General features: G+C 37.5%; 1 protein-coding gene across 6 annotated transcripts in view; it reads left to right on the forward strand.

Moving 5' to 3' along the window:
* Positions 1-20,568, forward strand: part of STXBP5L (syntaxin binding protein 5L) — a 218,184-nt gene that overhangs the window by 170,272 nt on the left and 27,344 nt on the right. For 4 of the 6 annotated variants that reach the window (XM_033086882.2, XM_033086892.2, XM_033086857.2 and 1 more), the window contains one exon: positions 4,574-4,639. In XM_033086882.2, the coding sequence (XP_032942773.1) occupies positions 4,574-4,639 (66 nt within the window). Of the gene's footprint in view, positions 1-4,573; positions 4,640-11,860; positions 11,912-20,568 lie in introns of all 6 variants that reach the window. The other 2 variants (XM_033086846.2, XM_033086867.2) reach the window with 1 other exon arrangement.

Genomic DNA, 20,568 nt, shown 5'->3' on the forward strand with positions numbered 1-20,568 from the left:
CTCTAACTTGTATGGAAGAAATACAAGTTAAAGATACATATTTATGAATCACTGGGGAATAACTAGGGAGATAGATAGATAGATAGATAGATAGATAGATAGATAGATAGATAGATAGATAGATAGATAATTATTGCCATGTTTATACAAAAGAATCTCTTCAAATACCATGTCAGAAAAAGAAAGTGTTGATATTTCAGTATTTAGTATTTCAGTCTGGGATGTCCTGCAACTGATTAGGGAAAGGGGAAAAAAAATCAATGAACATCTAAGAGGAAAGAAATAATCGTCAATGTCAAGGATATCTAATATGCAAATCACAGTGGTGGAATAAATATTTTGAATTTTAGCTAATAAATCTATAGATAGCTTGATAATGGTTACATACATAAAATAGACTCAAATGCACCCAGAATGGACTTAGAGCATTAAGGCGCACGTTCTCTGTTTTGGGAGGTGAAAGTGAGAAAGGGAAGCAAGAAGAGCAATTCTAGGCATACATAGTGGAAGAGACTGGAACACAGTTGCCTGATCAGGGAAATAATTTGAGGAAAATAAGAAGCTAAGATGAGCATAAATGCAGAACTGGGGATACCTTTCAGGTGTTGATGACTCGTTCCATTTTCTGTAATATCTGCAGCCACCTCCCTTTGTAGCAAGATTATATGACAAGCTAAATAAAATAATCTCCCTCTGCTGCAGAATTACGAGGTTAGTTGATTGTTGTTTGGTTGGTTTTCTTCTTCAACTGAAATCAAGCTCTACATGTTATTACCTGATTTTTGGTAACATGCATTCAAATATTAAAACATTTATTGCATCTAGAGGGATAATATCTGCAGCAGAATATAAAAATACGAAAATGATGCAAAAGGAATTTGCATCCTACTAGAAAATCATACCATCTGTTGGTAGAACAAAAAATAATCTTTATGAAGCATCCAAAATATTGACAAATCTAAAGGACATGGATAAATTGCAAAATAATTTTCATAATGAAGACTTTTCAATGAGAAGTCCCTCAGACCAGACCCTTGAGAGGGAGTGAGCAGAAGTAACCTTGGTCTGACAGGAGGACACAAGAAAACTGTGTGCTATGAGTCATTGTATATCAGTAATTGACACGCTAAGTCACACCTAAGAAGCTAATATAGGTTGCGTTTAAGTCAACAGCTATATTCTGAACTAATTTCCAAAGAATACATGCATATATATATATATAGGCATATAAACATAAAGAAAACATACTATGATACTTCAGTGTGAAGATGAGGGATTAAAATCACACTGACTTTACTTATTTTATTGTCTTGTGAATATTTAGGATAATTTATTTATAATTCATCTATTTATAAGCAAAGATGTGATGGCTTTGGGTGCTTTAGAGTAAATGACCAGTCTGAATCATTTAAACATACAAATAGAAATTTCAAACTTCAAACATAACTTTTAAGTTATGGGTTCATTAAAATTGTTACCTCATACTCATATCCATAGTATGAGGGTTTTGATCCTTGAATAAAAAGGAAATTAAATTCACACTAAACTTAGAAAAGCATCCATAGGATATGTCTTTAAAAGTGTTTTAATGCCTTACATGATATACTTACATCTTGTACTATTTGCACATGTTTATAATTTGCTCAAATCAAAGCCAATTTCTTTATCATGTCCATGGGTTTATCTTCTCTCAGGTGGTTGTTCACATTGTGAGTCTCAGGTTTTTGCCTTTATTTTTACTGCAATATTCCTCTTGCTCTAGGTGGGCTTAACATTTGCTGGGGTAGTGATTTTGGAGGATTAAAAATAGCTAAAATATATTGGGGCACAAACTGCCTACAGAATTCAAAATGGGAAGTGAAAATATTTTTTTAATCTAACTTCAGTAGCTGTTGTAGTCTCTCAGACATTTGAGGGAAGCTGAGATTCATGGGAATATTTACACATGGTAAATTATTGAAAAGATTTAGTTTAGTTTTCTTGGAAATGAAAGCTAAAAATGAGCAGTAGTACAAGGAAAAGCTTGAGAGCTCTCATCTCAAAGGGAAACATTTAGTGGAATCAAAGGTAAACACATAAAAATTGATGAACATGTGTTTGTCCTTTTCAGTGAATGATTGAGCAATTCATTGCCTTATGACATCTTCAGAATTCAGAATTTAGTAAGATTAAAAGTGGCACTGGATAAATGGGTGTGTAATGACTGGAACTCATTGTAATATTTCAAAACAAGAAAGATTTATGGCAGGAGAAAATCTGCAAGTGGAAGTGCTTAGGCAAATCTAAGTGAGATTAAGCCAATGCTCTTGTGCAGGGCACATGCTTACCCCCTACATTTCACACGGGGATATGTTGCACTTCTTCTTTTAAGGCATCTGTAGGTGGTCATTGCTAGACGTGACTGATTTGACAGCAAGTCAAGGTTTGTAGAGAAGTTCACATGTTCAACATTCTTAAGATCTATGACAAGAAATGTACCTTTAAATTTTTATGTTGCAAATTGTGACAAACATGAAGAAGTCATGGTCGTCTCACTGCGGTTGCTCTTGGTTGGTGCAATTTGGCATTTTTCCTGTAGAAGTCCATAGCATCATATTTTATATAGAGATGGATTATTGGTTTTATTAACTCCTTAGTGAAAAGAACCTCAAACTATTTAGAAACCAAGTCGGACCTGGGATTTGATACTGTTTCCAACACCGGTACCAATTGTACAATGTTTAGAACATCTTACAAGGTGTTAACACTTATGTATCTCCAACAATGCTTTTGCAAAAGAAACAGTACGATTTTTGTTTATCCAAGGTCTCTGATGCCATGCAAATGTGCCAAAATTGCTCCTGCTGCATCTTGCAGACAGCTCTGCAGCAAAAATCAATTCTGTCCCAGAGCTCTAGGTACATACAGAAACCTTGGGTTCAAGTGGAAGTAAGATCCTCTGTACTAGAGATGCTTCCTAAATTATTACGGTTCCCAAATATTGTCATAACATCAAAAGTAACTGAACTTGCAATTGATTGAAATATAAATTTTTCTCACAGATTCTAAGTTAAATAATAGAAAGATTCAAGTACTTTTTTCAAAATAAAAAAAATTTTGGTTTTCACCGATAGTGTCTAGTTTGGCAGATCTTGTTTGTTAAGTCAAGAGCAAATATATTGTTAAATCTGACTTAACAGACTAAATCAACGCTGCTGGTTTTCCAAAGGACTCTCAGCATTATTCTTGCACTCCTGCATCTTCATTAGTGGTAAGAATTTTTTTGTTCTGCTGGCTGGGGCTCTGGATCCTCTGCAGTTCTTTTAGCAGTTCAAAAATTTATTGTAATAAACTTGCCAGCACCTACATCAAGATTCCACTGATTTTAATACTAAGGAAGCAGGACTGGCGACTGAGTGGTAGAATTTTCCAAAACAAGAGTGTATATGAATTTTAGTGGTGAGGGTCACTGGGCCTGAGGGTCCAGAAGCAATAAAAATAATAACATGTAATCTTACAGAAGCCATGTTGCCCGTTTAAAGCATACTTAAAGGTTCTTGTAGGATGTTTAATTCTCAGAATGTGGCACTAGCAGAGCGTGTGTAAATCCAGTATCAGTATGAGAATAATGTACACCTGACTGTGGGCTCTGACCTGAGTGCTGCGGGTGCGGGTCCACCTAGCTGGAATTTGAATGTCTGGGTAGAGCTGCCTGTCAGTCCCATACAGCCAATGGCACAGAGTGCCAGAGCTCCTATAGCAAGGGTGAGCCACAGGGCGTTAAGGATACATACAAGGGGTTGATTTGTATAGGTGGCCATGCCCAGTTCCCCCACTCAACAGTTAGCCCATGGTAGAGTGAGCTCAGGCTTTCCCTCCCTATCATGCCAAAGGGCGTGTTTGAACTTGAACGTTCAACTATTGCCAAATCTTGTATCTTGGTTTGCTCACAGAAACAAGCTCGAGTTTATGCAGTATAGACTAGGATTGCTTTCCTTGGTACTGTCTTCCATGTAGGTGGAATTCCTGACAAGTATTTATAAACCACGTATAAAGTATTTTGTCAAAAAATTCAGTGTTACAGTCAGCCAGCATTATCAATGCTTCTGTGTCCTTTAAAATTACCTACACTGTGTGAATTCATGGAGGTTCTAATATTGCACAGTAGCAGTAATCTTATTTTTTTTCTTCCCCTCTTTTAAGATTTCCTCCCTGCATTATGCAGCAGTTGAAAACACAGAGTTTGCATCAGTTTGACAGAGAATGAGTTTGAGTCATATCACAGACTTGCAAATTTTAAACTATCCTTACTGTTTTCTTTTGTTAGGTACGGTCACTTTTTTCTATCCTGAGGCACTCGGAAAACAAATCTGAGTTAACAAGAGGTGTGATTTTTATTTTTTTTCTTTAAACCAAGCCTAAATTGCTCCAGTGACAGCCTGATAACTGCACGTATCTGAAAAAGATTATTTCCTTCTCATTTCACACCATTTCTTTCTCCAAATTGACTTTAAAGTGCAGAATATAATCAACCCAGAAAGTTGAAGCATGCCCTGTTAGATTGTAACTTAACTCTTTCACTCCATTTTTTCAGGCCTGACTGAACTCAGTGACAGTCCAGTTTCCCTGGAGCTTGAGCGTTGCAAGTCTCCGACTTCAGGTAAAGGTGATTGGCTTCTCTTCCTGCAGTCTGTATAAGCCATTCATGTCATGCATCACTGTTTCATTAATCCCTAAGAAGTGAAGTGCATAGTTCCAAAGAGAAGAAATTACTGGAGAAGTGCTTTTTATGTAGCACAGTACAATCCTGTTTCCGTAAGGAAAACTTAAATGTACATGTCTATTTTGAGATCAACAGTGTGAAAACATTTTAAGTAACAGGTATATTCCTATAACCTACTATAAGAAGCTTGTTTCTCTGTATTCTTAATAGTCTTTCTAAATTTTTTTACAGTAGAGAGTCCTTGTAATTCCATATGTATATGTTATGCATCCATGCACATGGAGAAATTATTTGAAATCAGCAATATGGAAATGGTAAATTTTAACCATTAGAACCCCAGTGCCTAATTTATGTAATTTACAATGAAAGCAGAACCTCAGATAAAAATATTTGCTTGTCAGCCAGGGCAGGGAAATTTTGGCCTCACAAAAATTCATAAATGTTTCCCATTTTATCTCTAGTCCTTCAGAAGATGGAATTAATCTCATTCCTAGAAATCTTTTCAGCAAATGCCTAGTCTACATTGATCTCTTTAGTGTGAGTTCACTGTCTTAATGATGGTTGCTAAGAGCTGTTTTCTAGTAGCTGACTTTTAAATGTTATGGAAAATAAGGAGGTGTAGCTGTTATACATTTGTTTTGCTTATGGTATGCATATCACACCTCTTTCCCTTGTAGTTTGGTAAGTATTGACAGGTACTTTTTCCCCCTTAGTTACGGTAATGAATTCCCACAAGTATGCTATTCAAATTCTCTGTTATTTTTTTACATATTTTATGTCATGATAACAGGATACATTAATCTTGAATGAAAGCCACTAATTCACAATTTATAAAAAGCTGGAACTAATAAAAGTGTTTCCCTGACATACCAAGAGCTAAAACAAAACAGCTGCTTTGAAATACTTATTTCCTTGTACTATTTGCAACCCAAAATCTGTAGACTTGGGGATATCAAAGTGAAATAGGCTATAATAATATTGGCATAAAACTAGGAGTTCAAACCCTTGAGCAGGGCCTCAGAAACACATGATATAGGCTTTAAAATAAAATATTTGATAGTTCAGTTATAATTATTTATTGTGGGGCTCACTGGGATTCAACTTTTTACTTTTCTCTTCAGAAATGAGCTAAAACCTTTCCTTTTCACTGAAAGCTAAGAGATGACTGACTTAGTAACTGTATGTGCATATTCTTAGTTTTATAATGATGAGTGTCTCCTATAACACTTTACTTTTTCTGCAGTTAACTTCAATTCTTCATTCTGCTAGTGCTCAAAAATAGCTCTCTTAGATAAATTTGAGATAATTGGCTTCATAATTTATTCTTATTTTCCTTTTTTGGAGATATTCAGCAGGGAAAACATAGCATATTTATGGGAGTTTCCTATTTCAGCACTTTCATGTTGTTTTCCAAGCAATATTTATATTTTTAAAATGTGAAATCAGGTGAAGTTTTGTAGGAAGCAACTATTATTAGAACTACAGTAATTTCACAATTATAAGCCGCACCATTTTGACTATAATTTTGGTCTGAACCCAGAAGTGTGGCTTGTAATCAGGTGCGGCCAATATATGGATGAAGTTCAGAAAGTTGCCAACCCAGAAGTGCAAGCCGGCAGCAGCCCCGAGCTGAGCTGGAGCCCGCCCAGCCCCAGCAGCAGGGCAGGGGCGGCGTTCCCAGGCTCCGGTGGCAGGGCAGCAGCGAGCCAAGGCCGCACAACCCCAAGCCGAGCTAGTAAACACCACAATCCCACAATTCTGCTACTAATTGGCAACTTTGTGAAAGTTGCATGCGGATCCTCACTGCTAATGAAGGTGCAGTTTATAATCTGGTGTGGCTTGTATATGGACAAAGAATGAAAAGTTGCTGACACCCAGAAGTGTGGCTTATAATCAGGTGTAGCTTTTCGTGAAATTACTGTACTTTTTAAAACAAGAAGTTTCTTTTACTGTGACTGACATTAATTATTTTTAATTAATATTGCTTCTGCACACCTACTGTAAAACAGGGCAGAGTCCAGCCTAGTTCTCTCGCGTAAGTGACCTCAAAATTGTGCCTTCCAAAACTTGAGAGTGGAAATAATCCTGTGCTTACCAGCACAGCCTCATACCTACACAAGCCTTTTTTCTGAGTAATGTTTCTTGCTCATAGTGCACAGCTACATACCTATGGATCTGTCAGGCAGGATCCTTCTACTTCCAGCTTTGCCTTTATCTATTTGAAGTCCATGGCACACAAGCTCTGCAATGGAAGTGTGCTGTGTTTTGTAAGTGATCTTTGTGTTTGTAAAACCACTTACTGCATTCCTCTGCTGAAAAAGACCAAACCTTAATCATTCTGAAATTTAGCAAAACCAGAAAGAGCACTTGAACTGCTCTGTGGAGTGGTTCAAGTTGCTGCCCAGTGGAGGAGAGCCTGCTGGATATGATTATATAAGGTTGCAAAGACAGACAGAACGGCATTTGATTTCATTCATTCTGGTTGTCAGAGCACATCAACATCAGTTCTTCACTCAGTAAGGAAGTTCATGCCAAGTCCTGGCCCAATACATACACAAAGTGCAAACTGATGGAGGGCACAAGTCTAGATGGCAAACACTGCACACATGATGGTTGGCACAGTGGTATCTTCATCCTTAGCTCTATCAGAAGGGCAATGATTTGAGGAACAGCATTGCTGTGCTCACGTGTGTACTTTGAGACTCCCAAGACAATGCCTAGGAGGAATCCCTGGGGCAAACTAATTGTCAATGTAGAGATGAGTATTTCTACATCTGAGAGAGCCATTAGTGGCTTAGCCAGATTTCTATTCCAAGAACAGTGTTGGTAACGGCTCCTTGGAAAACTTGAAAAATTTCCTGCCTCCCAATTTCTTGGTCTGATGTTGTACATTGCTTAAACTGCCTGAACTATCTCTGTTTCCATGAAAAATTGATTTTGCCTGTAACATTCTAGTGCTCGGCAATGTTTCAACCTCTGACTAAATTTCTGCATGCACAGTCTAGGTCAATTCAGTAATTTAGCTTTGTTTCTTCTCTTCTCCCTGCCTCAAAGCAGAATTAGGCATTTGTGTGTTCTATCACTGATAGGAGTGTTGGAGTGCTGAGCAAGAGACTCAGTGAAGGGTTGAAGAGTACTCTTTATTTCACATGCAGGGCTTGTACATAATTCAATACAAATCCTACTTCTTCATTAAGTAATATTTAACTTGGTTCACAAGACTGTCTTTTTAGATGTTCCTCCTGTGCTACTTACTAAAACATGACTTTGCAGATGATATAATTGAAAAATCAGATTCCCATTCTGAACACCATTCAGAATAGAACATAAAATTAAACCATTTGATTAAAAGTTTTCTGAAATGCACAGTGCCACACAGAGGTTAGAGGCAGGTGAAGAAATAGCAACCTTGCTTTTTAAGAGTGGCAGGCAGAAGAGAGGAATAATCTTCCTTAACCACTGGTGTCTTGTTTAATTAAACTAGTATTTAAATACCACAGTGATGCATTTCCAACACTATAAAGGAAAAGAAGAAGTTAGTAAAGCCATTTGAAAGAGTCTGCTTATTTTTTAATATCTGAGAGGTAACAATTTCCACTGTAAATGTATTCTGGATATAGTAATATGTGTTGAATAACACTGGTAAAGATTGTGGAAAAAAAGAGCTTTAAAAACTCCCAAACTCTTACCTAGGTAAAGCATGTTTCATGAATGCAGAAATGCAGCAAGGCATGCCATATCATGGTATTTGGTGACCTAAGACCAAATGCCTCAGAACATCCTCTTCTTACTCCTGCATGCCTTGTTCTTTCAAACTGCATTTTCATTTTTCTTTGTGATTTTGGGGTCAAAAGGGCTTTGTACTACTTTCCTTCTGCAGTGGCACATGAGAGCTCAGTGACTCTAAAGCGCTCATAAGAGGGGCTGTATCAAATGTTTGAGTTAATTACTGTGTAATGTATTACAGAACAGTACTCATTCCAGTAAATTTTGCCTTTATTATTATCATCTCATTAGGTAAACTTATTCAGGGGCTCTTAGGAATATATTATATAATATATAATTATGTGTGTCCATTACTGTTTTAAACATTCATATGGAGCTTCATATTGAAGCATATAAATGGAATACAGGAAAATAAAACTTCGATAGGTCATTTGTTGTGAGAGATGCAAATGGATATTTTAGACTCCTTTCCAAAGCCAGAAGGAAAGAATTTCTTTAGTCTGTGTATAGAAGAGTGACTTCTCAAATGTTTGTTCTAAAATGAAAATGGGTTTGTGTTTTTTCTTAAGTAGTACCTTCATATTGGGGGCTTGCATCCAAAATGCTTTTAAGATCTTGAAGCTTAGAGAAGGCTGTGTAAAGATTCTCACAACTGATTACCATGAGCTTTGAGACAGGTCCTTAATGGCAAGATCACAAGTTTTTATACATACTATGGTTTCCAAGTGCTGCTATCCTTATTCATTTCACTGGTTAAATCTGCTGGGATTAGACCTTTGCAATGCCAACTCCCACTTTCCTATATGAAGTATTTTAAAACTAGCTTTCTTTCAAGAAGAATATCATTAAGTTTCTTAACAATCATTCTCCTTCTTAACTTGTGGGTGACCTCAGAGTAGCTGAAGTTGAATGAAGCTGAATTTCATTTGAAAATTATATTCTCCTGGAAAACAAGCTAGAAAGTATAAGTCTCAAAACATTTTGATTGTCTTTAAAACACAGAATGTAATTTATTTTGAAACTTAGTTACTGATAACACTGCAAAGCCATTTTTGGTTATCTATATTAAATGTAAAAGAATGTTAACTAGTCAGAAGATAATAATTAGAGATTAGCTTTAGCATTGTGGATATAAGGTACATTTTATTACGATTTTCCATAAGCAAGAGAGTTTCTGAATAGGTGAATTTGTGCTTAAATTCTTGACAAGGGACTTCTGTGTAGGGATTAGCAAGGAACAGGGAGCAGTATGAAGCGGGACCTGGGCTTGGGCTCCTGTGCAGACCCTGGTGCATGGCCAAGGGTTCAAGGGGGCTTTAGCAGTAACTGGGACTGATATTTCCAAGTGTTAGCCAGGCAGAAAAAATCCTCTATGAAGTCACCTTCATTTTGAAAAATATCAAAGTCTGTGACCACAGTGCTGCTGTAACAGCTGAGGGAAACTCAGCATTGAATGCCAGAGCTACGAGCGCATGTTTGTTTGTTGGTTGTGCCTTCGTGTTTTCCTTGAAAGACTGAGAGGAACCATATGGCTATGGAGCAGGATGTTGTCAGGTCAGAAGACCTGCGTGCTCAGCTTAGCTCAGCTTGACTGTACTGAGGAACTCTTCCTCATCCCACGGTTGAATGATTTGACTCTTACCACTTGAAGCACTTTTGGGTAGGGGCTGTCTTGCCTTATGCTGTAGCATCACAATTTCTGCTGGCTTCCTCCAGTGTGAATAGAAACAAATAATGATAGTAGACAACTCTGCTGGCCTCCTGAACCTTTATACTCCATTCTCAAATAAAACTGGTTTTCAAAAGCTAAAAATAGGTTACATAAACTGATCAGAATGTGAATATTATTAATAGTCAAAAGTTAGTTTAAAAAAATGAATATAGACAGCTTTAATCACAGTAAAGCATGAAATAAACAGCTTCTTCTATTTTTTTTACCCTCAAATATGGGATCTATTGACAGTGATCCATGCTGTGTCCTAGTGCATCAATGTCCAGCTGTGTGATTGCCACGTGAAAGGTGTGCAATTGTCACGTAGCGGCTCCCAAACCAAGCCTGTGTAGACTCCTTTTGAGGAATCAGAAAGTCCAAACTTTGCATGTGTCTCCCTCTTCCCGATGGCAGCAGCCAGGGACACCCCTCTCCCGCTTCCCAGTGGCAGCAACCGGGCACGCTGCTCTCCCTCTTCCCGGTGGCAGCAGCCAGGGATGCCCCTCTCCCTCTTCCCAGTGGCACTGGCTGGGCACACTGCTCTCATTCTTCCCGGTGGCAGCAGCCAGAGACACCCCTCTCCCTCTTCCCAGCGGCACCAGCCGGGCGAGCCCCTCTCCCTCCTCCCGGCGGCACTGGCTGGGCAAGCCCCTCTCCCTCCTCCTGGTGGCAGCAGCTGGGCAAGCCCCTCTCCCGCTTCCCAGCAACACCGGCAGGCACACCACTCCCCTGCCTCCCAGCGGCAGCGGCGAGCAGGGCTGGAGCCGCTCCCTGGTGGGAAAAGTTGCACGCGGATCCTCACTGTGAATGAAAGTGCGGCTTGCAATCCAGTGCGGCTTATATTCGGAGGAAAAATGAAACGTTGCTGACACCCCAGAAGTGCAGCTTATAATCAGTGCGGCTTGTGATCATAAAATTACTGTAATTAATAAAATATTTCTTAAGGCATTCTTCTGATAAATTTAATGCCATTTTGACTGCTACAAGACATGCTTTATTTCAGTTCTCTGGTGTTCATTGTTTGAATTGTGCCTATGTGTGAGGAAATGAAAACTTTTTTGAACAGAAGCAAAATTACCGGTTTCTTGCATAATTGGAAGACAACAAATAATTAAACTTCACTGAATTGAGTGCAATATTTTGATGACTAGATAACACCATATTATGTCCTGAAGCTGCGGTGTTTTGCTTCTGTGCAATCTGTCTTCCTTTCCATGATATTACATGTTCTGTCCCCCTAACCTCTACAATATGCCTTCTCTTTTTCAAATGCTCTCTCAAGGTATGATGTCATCAGATCTTATAATTTCATCACACCATCTTATTAAATTGATATTCAGGTGTTTAAATATTTGTGATATGCTGCATAGCCAGCATTTGCAATATTTGCCTTAATCTCATTTGTGGTTTCTTTTTTTATCATTCCTGTCACCACAAGGTAAGATATTGCAGTACACAGCCAAAGATGTGTAAAACATCAGTCACTCCTTGACATCTGGAGTAATTTTTTTGCAGTGCTTCTTTGTTCAAATGTATTTATTTTGCTGAATGGTGTAAATGAAAATATTTAAACCCTTATTCTGCCTTTATACTCTGATTAAAAGACAAGTGCTACAAATTTGCAACATGGATTTAACCAGAAGATGGCATGTTGTTTTCCCTCACTCCTTTTTCTTTCTTACTTATTAACAACTACCTTTCTCCTTTTTCTGTTGTTTCAGTTAAAGGATCAAGAAAGTTAAGTCTGCCAACAGATCTTAAGACTGATCTTGGTACGGTAGGCGAAAGCCAACAGCTTTAAACTTCCTTACATTCATTGGCAAAACATTTTACCAACTGATTCATGAGATAACACAGTAACTTCAGAGGCTTTGTCTGAAAAGGCTTTCTAAAAACCACCTATTAACCCATACAGTTCTGTTGGCAGCTCTCAGCATTTTGCTTGTTTAATATTCATCTATTTCATGTAGACATATATTGCCAATCATTACACACTATGTGTGTAATACTTTATTCTGAAAAAGCTCCAGAATTTTTCCAAGCTGGTTGTTGGTGAATTCTGCCTATAATATCCAATGCATGCGCTGGTCTATTTTCTTTATTTGGTGTATGAATTGTGCCACAACAGTGATAAGACAATTGAACATCTGTATTTTATGGTGTCTTTAAATGTCTGAGAAGTCAGATCGGAAGTCAATCATTTGTCTCAGTCCTCTGCTTGAGATTTACCTCAGCCAGCTGTTAAATACATAGTTTTTCTGTAATCTTTTTTTCTCAACTCTGCTTTAATATTTCAGTGGAAGTGCATAGTGAGAGCACAAACTTCACCTGAAAAATTCTTTAATAAGAAAACTCTTTATCTTCAATAACCTAAAACTGCTTGGAGCAGATCATGCAACACCATATCCACATAAAGGGTATTGCTCTTAATATTTGATTTGGAATGTGTGGTTCACACACACACACAAAAATCTTATAATTGTTCTTAAATATTCTGAGTCTCAAGGAGTTCTTTTTAGTTTTGCTCTCTTGTGAAGTTTCCCTTGTAAGATGACTGAAAAAGCTAAATAGCCATGCTCCATTACTTAGTGTCTTTTTAGAGATAAAAGTTAAAGTTGGATCATGTGCTTGGATAAGACAGCTGAACTTCATTTCTGTCACTGGGAACAATGTACACCTATTAACCAAGGTAGCACTTGTTCCACAAGGCTAAAGTCAGTGGTATAAATATGCATTTCACATTTTAAAACACTGAGGAACTTGAAAACTGTCAATTGCTCCTAGTAAAGATTAAATAAATAAATGTTGAGAAATCATTGGAAAATTCAATCCATATTGAGCGGGCTTCAGAGTACAAAGTGATTCCATTGAAATAAGTTTGAGAAAGTAGGAATGGAGAAATACACCTAAACAAAATTTGGAGTGGAAAATCATAATGTTCCTAATATGCCAAAAAGGGGAAAGAAGTAGGTAGGTATAAACCTGTAAAATTAATATTTATTGCTAAAATAATGGGCAGATATTAAGAGGGAAGGTGAATACTTAGAGCATCAAAATAGCCATAGGATAGGATTTAAGACTAAGCCATAGTCTACAGATCAAACTTCTTTTTGTTAGTATTATTAAAAATACATTGTCTTGAAGAACACATGTCATTAAATAACTTTAAATCCTGAAGCATAAGACAAACAAAAGAGAAACTTCATGGCCAAAAGACTGGATTTAGAGGATTTTGAAAAGAAAAGAAGTATACCATTGTAATTAGAATTAGTGAGAGCTTTATTGTGTAATATAAAATGTTGCATATTAAAGAAAAACTACATCATCAGCTTTCCTATAATCGTGTTGGGAGCAGGTCAATATCATTGCCTAGAATATATTGGCAAATTGCAGGCAGATTAATATTTTAAAAACCCCAAAGAAACACACACACAAAAAAAAAATCCCCAGAAAACCCCAAGAACTAGGAAGCTGGGTAAAACCTCCAGAAAGTTAAACAAATTCAACCTGAAAGGCTAGGAAGCATGGTGATCCATTTTAAATATATTACATATGTAAGGAACTTAGAAGATTAATGGTATGCATAATCCTGCCTGTAGTTTTAATTTCGAGTTGTTATATTTCTGCCATTCCTTTATTTACTTGTATTCATTATTTTTAATAGTATAGAACAAGCTAAATATAAACTAAAATAAGCCTAAGAAGGTCTAGTTCAACACCTTGCAGAAATTAGTGGGATGCCAATGATTCCAAAAGCTTCATAAGCACTGAAAGGTGTGATCAAATTGTCACTAAAGCATCCTGTTTGTTGTTAGTGCTGCAGCAATCAGGTATCCTGTGCTCAGATTACCCAGAAGCTAAGCATGAAGCACATGGAAGCAGCATTCAATGTAAAAATTGGCAGATATTCACAGCAGAGAGAGGCTTAGAAAAGGAAACTATAATGGACTGAAGAATCCCTAAACTTTCAGGTCTGACTGTCTTAGAAGAGCAAAATATTCCTGTCAATTATTCTAGTCATTAAAACTGTGCTAAATTATAGATTGCTTAGTTTACAACAGGCTGGGAAGAGCCTCTTTTACTCAGTATAAGGAGCCATATTTAAATGAGAGTTCCTGGAAAAGGTGATGACTGCATTTCAGCTATTTCTGTTCCAAAATGTCCTGGCCACACTGTCAGAGCTCTTGGAGATTATTTATTTGTTGTTTGGCTGTTGCCTGAGATTGTCCCCTATATTCAGGAGCTGACAATAACTTTTTGGCCCTTGCAAAGATATTCAGGTCACCACTTTGAAACAATGAAATACTGTCCATGCATCCCATTGGCTCTGGCTCATAGCTTTTTAGAGAGTGCTGATACATCGCCTACTCCCAGCAGTGACTGCAGCTAGTTGGGACATACATTTGGCAGCTTACAGTTCTACTCCCTTCTTATGATTTGCCTCGTGGAATTTGCTTTCACTTTACTTTGAATTGTAAATAGTAGAGGTTGAGTAGAATTTAAATCTATTTCAGGTAGAGGTGTTGCCAGTACTGGAAATTGCTTGGGGAGTAGTTTGCTATCATTTAGGGGAATAATGTGTGATCTGATGCATCAGGGTGTTCTTGTTAAACCTCAGCAGGATTTTCAGGACCTAAAGGTACTTTGGGACTCCACTTTAACCTTTATATGACTAATGAAATTGATCTCAGCTTCTTTTTATTTTGATGTGGTGATTATTATCTCTCCCTGCTGAAGCATTTGTCGCCTGTGGATGTTGTATCTCCGCACAGAAATGAGTGATGTGACACATGAAGGGATACACCAAAACTTCATGATAGTTTTAGATACTGCAGGTTACAGCAGCCCAATGTTTGACTTGACCAGAAGGAAGACATGGCAATGCTGCTGCACAGACTGTACAGCTTCTCTATTACCCTTCAGAGACAGCTCTGAATAGTAGTAGTATCTTTATTTTTAAACCTAATAATGTTTCCCAAAGTTCATCTTCATTTCCTTGCAGTGTTTCACAGAAATTAATTATGGGGATAATCCTAATTTCATTTAATCAAGTGGAGAGTCTGAGATATATCCAGACACATAGAACTGCTTTGGAATGAGAGGTTTCTAACTTTGCTTCACCAGCAACTTAAAGCATCACCTTGTATTTTTCTTTTAGGAAATATTTCTGCTCATTTCACTAAAAGATTTTAAAGGTTCCATCTGATCACAGGGAGCCAGACAGAAGCTATAGCTAAAGATGGGGCAGAGTCAGTAACTGCTGACTTTTCTAGAATTACTGTGAGCAAATGGTTTGAATTGGAATTATGGAATTATGCCATCACCTAGACTTTATTAGTGAAATAACAAAAGGAAAGGCAAATATAAATAGACATCTTTTTTTTCTTCTTGCTAAACTGTGATCTTCAAAATTTTAATATATGCTTTCTGCAGATACTTATAAGCAGTGAATGAGTTCTTTGCCAAGTTAAGTTAATATCTTCCATTTTATACAGTAGTGGAAATCTAGAAAAATTACCAAATAAGCTCATTTTTTTCAGGGATTTGAGAAACATATTCTAATGCAGAGGCCCAAGAACTTTAACTCTGAAAGCTGGGTTCATAAAACAGAGTTATGAAATAGAGTTATAATAGGAAAATATCTACCATTTGATGCCTATGTATTTCATTGACAGGGAAGCATCATTTCCTGGATGCTCCCAAGCCTATAAAACAGTGCCCAAATAAATGAAATCTCATTTCCATTTGAAGAATGAGCATAGAGTTATAGCAATTCTTACTTTAATTTTTCAAAGTATTTACAGCAGACATTAGGCACTCACACAATTTTTAAGCTTTTAATCTGTTTTTGCTTACTACTGCATTGGACAAACTGGCAGATTTTAGGTGGAGCATTCTGTATTGATTTATCTGGATCTATACTGCTGTTTACAAGACTAAAGAACATTTCAGAAATTTTAAAACTATGTGAGTTGCTTTCCTCCTTGGTATGACTTTGTAGAAAAGACAATCCAGACATCCAGCTGTACCAATGACTTTTTCTTTAAATACTTGGCAATATACATTGAAAATTACAGCAATTTCATGAGTATAAGGCGCACTGGACTATAAGGGCACTTTTTTTTTTATTTTGCAGTGAGGATTCGTGTGACAAAGTAACGAATTAGTAATGGAATCACATGATTGCAGGGTTTACTGGCAGGTGCTCAATTTGCAAACATTTTTCACAAATTGGCATAGCCTTTAAACGCAGCCCCAGTCACCCTCCCCATGCTGTGGGCCCCAGCACTTCTGCCCACCCCCAGCGCCGTGCCTCGTGGCTCGGCCCACATGCCTTGAGGCTCAGCCCCTTACCTGCCTTGCTGTGCAGCTCAGCCCCTTCCCCCGCCACGCTGCGCTGCTCGGCCCCCCCAGCCACCACATCTCAACTTCGGGTTGGCAAATTTCTGAACTTTGTCCATATACAAGGCACTCCGGGGTATAAGGCGCACTTCCAAGTTCGGACCAACATTTTAGTCAAAAGGGTGCGCCTTATACCCGTGAAATTACTGTACTTGTATTTTTGCATGATAAGGATTTTAGGGACTGTCCAGTGTATGTCTCCTCCAGAAGGGTAGAGGAACTTTCTGTTCCCTTCTCTGTCTGAAAGTACAATCTGAGTTGAGGAATCATCTGAACTCTGCCTCTAGGTAGAATCACAGCATAATCAAGGTTAGAGGGGACCTCTAGGCCTCCCAGGTCTGTTGTCTAGACCCCCATCCTGCTCAAAGCAGGTCAGACTATACTGGGTAGGTCAGGACAGTGTCCAGTCAAGTGTCACAGCGTTTGATCTGCAGTCTGGCAAATGCCAAAGACAGGGGAAGGATTTCACCCTGCAAGTGGCCCGTTATGTTCTTGTTGAGTTGATGGAGGATGAGCTTTGCCTTTCCTTCTTCAAGTTTGATCCCTATGAAGGTGCAAAATACTGTGAGGTGGACTAGTCTTTCACTTTCACAGAAATGGTTTTAAACCTTTAGTCTTTTGGCTATTTCACATCTTGTATTTTGATATTTTGTATTGAGGTCCCTACTAGAGTCTCTTCAAGTCTCTTTATCTTCTGAAGGTCAGGTGTATGACAGCACCAGTTTCTTCCTTCCTTAAGTAGGAGAATGTTTATAGTTAAACATTTTTGAAAGAGAACCTATTTATCTAATGGATATATTAGCACTCTACCAGTCCATATAACAAGAATTTTTAAAAAGCAACAGGATAATTCAGTTATTATAGCAGAATACACATGTGCTCTGTGGTAATATTTCACAGCAGAAAGGGGCTGTGTTCTAACTTCTAATTCCGTCAGATGAGGAAAAAAAAAGTACAACAAACTGACCTACTGGGAAATTTTCAAGCAAGGAGTTAAAAGGAAACTGTACAAAAAATACCTAACTAAAATGTTTGTAAGTAATGCAGTTAAATTTCATCACAAAGGAATGGCAATGAAATGCCTCATTTGGTAGCTGGAATAACAAAACAAGCCATAAAGATCCTTTTACATTTAGGAGTTGATAATAACAAAATGATACTCAAATGCTAGGTTCCAGGATAACAAGTACTCACTGTTCCCAAATTCTTTGGTTTTGCATAAAGAAGAGCACTTCAAAGGTAAGTCATTTTCCACTCCTTTCATGCACTGCAAACACATACAGGGTATTCTTCCATTCTGGGGTCTCTGTTCACCTCTCAGATTGTAACATTTTTCATTTTTAAAACCAGAGAATGAATGCCAGTTTTTTCCATGGTGAAAATGCAGGGGCAATGCTACACTAAGGGGAGCTGGACAAGTAGTTGATATCCACGTGGTCTTGTCGTCTATCCACTCTGCTTGCATGTTCCAGTGTTGTCTTCTGTGCAGCTCAGGATTTATCACGTTTCATGCTTATGTTTCAGAATTCAATCAAGTTTTCTGTCTTATGTTTACCTGTTTATTGCACAAAGAATAGCAACCATTTATGTCTGATTATTCTCTAAAGGCACACTGAGTGCTGTGTACTTTTTCAGGCAGTCTAGTAGTGTGGTGTTATATGATCACCTGAAATACAGCAGGTGAATCTAAGGAGCGGAGTTAGATCCAAGTAGTCCAAAATTTTCCCACTATTCTGTGGGAGCAAAGCTAGATTTGTTTTTAGGCTTACACTGCCAGGTTTCAGCTTTTCAGATGTGATAATGTAGAGGTGATGGCATGACATACAATAATGTATTCTCAATGTTTTTCATTTGGAGAGTGTTTATTTTGTATTTTCATTTCATTTTTTTATAATTTCAGGCAAAAAATAGTAGTTTTAAAAGAGAATCTGTCAGTGATCTGACAATGCACTTAATGTTTTCAGCCACTTCATGCTATTTTTTTTCTCTGATAAATACATCTGTTCACCCTGCTTTCAAAAAACATGGTGATTTTAATACTAGGTGTATGATAGGATTTTGTTACCATAAGCAGAATACCATTATATTACACAGGCAGTAGGCAATATGTTACAACCACAGCATATTATAGTGTTAGAGTGGACCTAAATATTCTACCAGCATGTCATTAGGGCAACTCTTCCTTCCTCTTCAAACTGATGAAGACATGATGTTAAATGTGCTTTTTTTGTTGGTAGTGTATCGGTATTAACCTCTTCTGCCAGGGCTTTCACCTTCTCTCCTGCCTGGCTGACAGAACTGCACCAAGGGAAATTTGTGATCCTGACTTTTTTCTTTCCAGGAACTGGCTTTGCTTATTAATAAAAGCATTGTCAAAACAGTCAAAGGGATTTAGGTGTCCAGATCCTAATGATGATTTTGTGGGGGCCTTTGAAGGTAACTGAGACAAGCCAACATACTTAGAGAAACATAGCAGCCTTTCTCTTAAACTGTAGCATGTGTTCTGGCGATTCTGTACAATACTTCGGGGAGAGGACTCACGAATGTTGTTGATGTTTTTATAAAATAAGTTTTTTTTCTTTTCATTCGGTTATGTTCCTCACCACTTCCTAGGATTTCCCCTGGAGATAATTAGATATCATGCTGAAACACCTCCCCACAAACTGAATTTTGAAGAAAGGAAGCAGCTGGATGAGGATGTGTGTTGCTGAGGTTGAACAGTCAGCCTGTGACCTTGAATAAAGCCCCCGATCTCAAAGGACTTTCCACTGAAATATACACACCGTTCCAGCAAATTTTGGAAAATTTCCTGACTAAAAATGGAATGAGTCATCCACATCAGTTTTACATCTGCTGTTAGCTCAGTTAATAGCCATGTATTAATGAAAAATGACAAGAATCATAAAGTTGTGTCTCCTACAGAGCTATTTTGTTACACAGTACAGATACTAAATTGCTTTCTAGTCTATAACTCTGAACTTTTTTTCCAGTTTTGTACATTAAGAGTGAACTGTTTTCATATGGAAAGGACATGACTTGCACATTCAAAGACTACATACACCACACTATATACTGTATTCAGTATAGAACCAGAATACTGAGTGAATACAGAAATAGTTTTTCATAATGTACACTATTATGCATGGTAACTGAGAAATAAATTTATCTTGGTACAGGAACATTCTTCTTTTCCTTGGATACAATACAAATCAAAGAGAGTTGACTGAATATGATACTTAAATGTGGAATCTTAAAGACTAAGATAATTCTCAGATATAAATAACCTGACATTTAAAATTAAGGCAAAAACCCCTAGATTGTCCCTACCAATAATGTTGAGCTTTTACAATTTTGAATAAAATACTCAGTGGGCTTGCATGAACCTGAACATTTTACTCATAACGTTTTGCTTATGACCTGCTGTTTACTTAAAATAACCTGTTGACCAAAAGTAATTCACTTATAGCTGGGTATGCATCTGTTCATATGTTGAAGGGGAAATTGTGTTTGGTAATTCTCCTCATGCTCTCTTGCCTGGCATTAGAGAGGAAGAAAAATATCACATTAATATTTTATGGTCCAGTCCAATTCTGAACTCTGATCCAAGTCCAGATCAGTGGATGTTGTGTTTAAAGACCTGTTGACAAAGAAGAGATGAATGTAGTAAGAGTTTGAAGCAGGGATGTTTTGTTTCCCACCCCACGAGACAGCAACATGCTGTCCATGACCATGGCCTCATTTCTATAGAGCTGTAGCAGTCAAATCAATTGTTCAGTAGTCAGTTTCCTTAGAAGTAAAATAAATTTATGTGATATATAAATAATAAAATACTTAACAATATTATGGCTATTTTTGTAATTATCTCAGATAGTGGCCTGAATCATGCAGCTTTGAGTCAGGCAGGGAAGACGTCTAGCTCTGAATTCCACCCTGTAGTAAATGACACTTGCAGTTCTTATGAGAGCAAAAAGGAAAGAAAACATTCAAATTGACTTGGTATCTCTTAGAATTTTTTTCAAATTATACC

This window comes from Catharus ustulatus, chromosome 2 (genome assembly GCF_009819885.2).
Source record: "Catharus ustulatus isolate bCatUst1 chromosome 2, bCatUst1.pri.v2, whole genome shotgun sequence".
NCBI classification, from domain to species: Eukaryota; Metazoa; Chordata; class Aves; order Passeriformes; family Turdidae; genus Catharus; species Catharus ustulatus.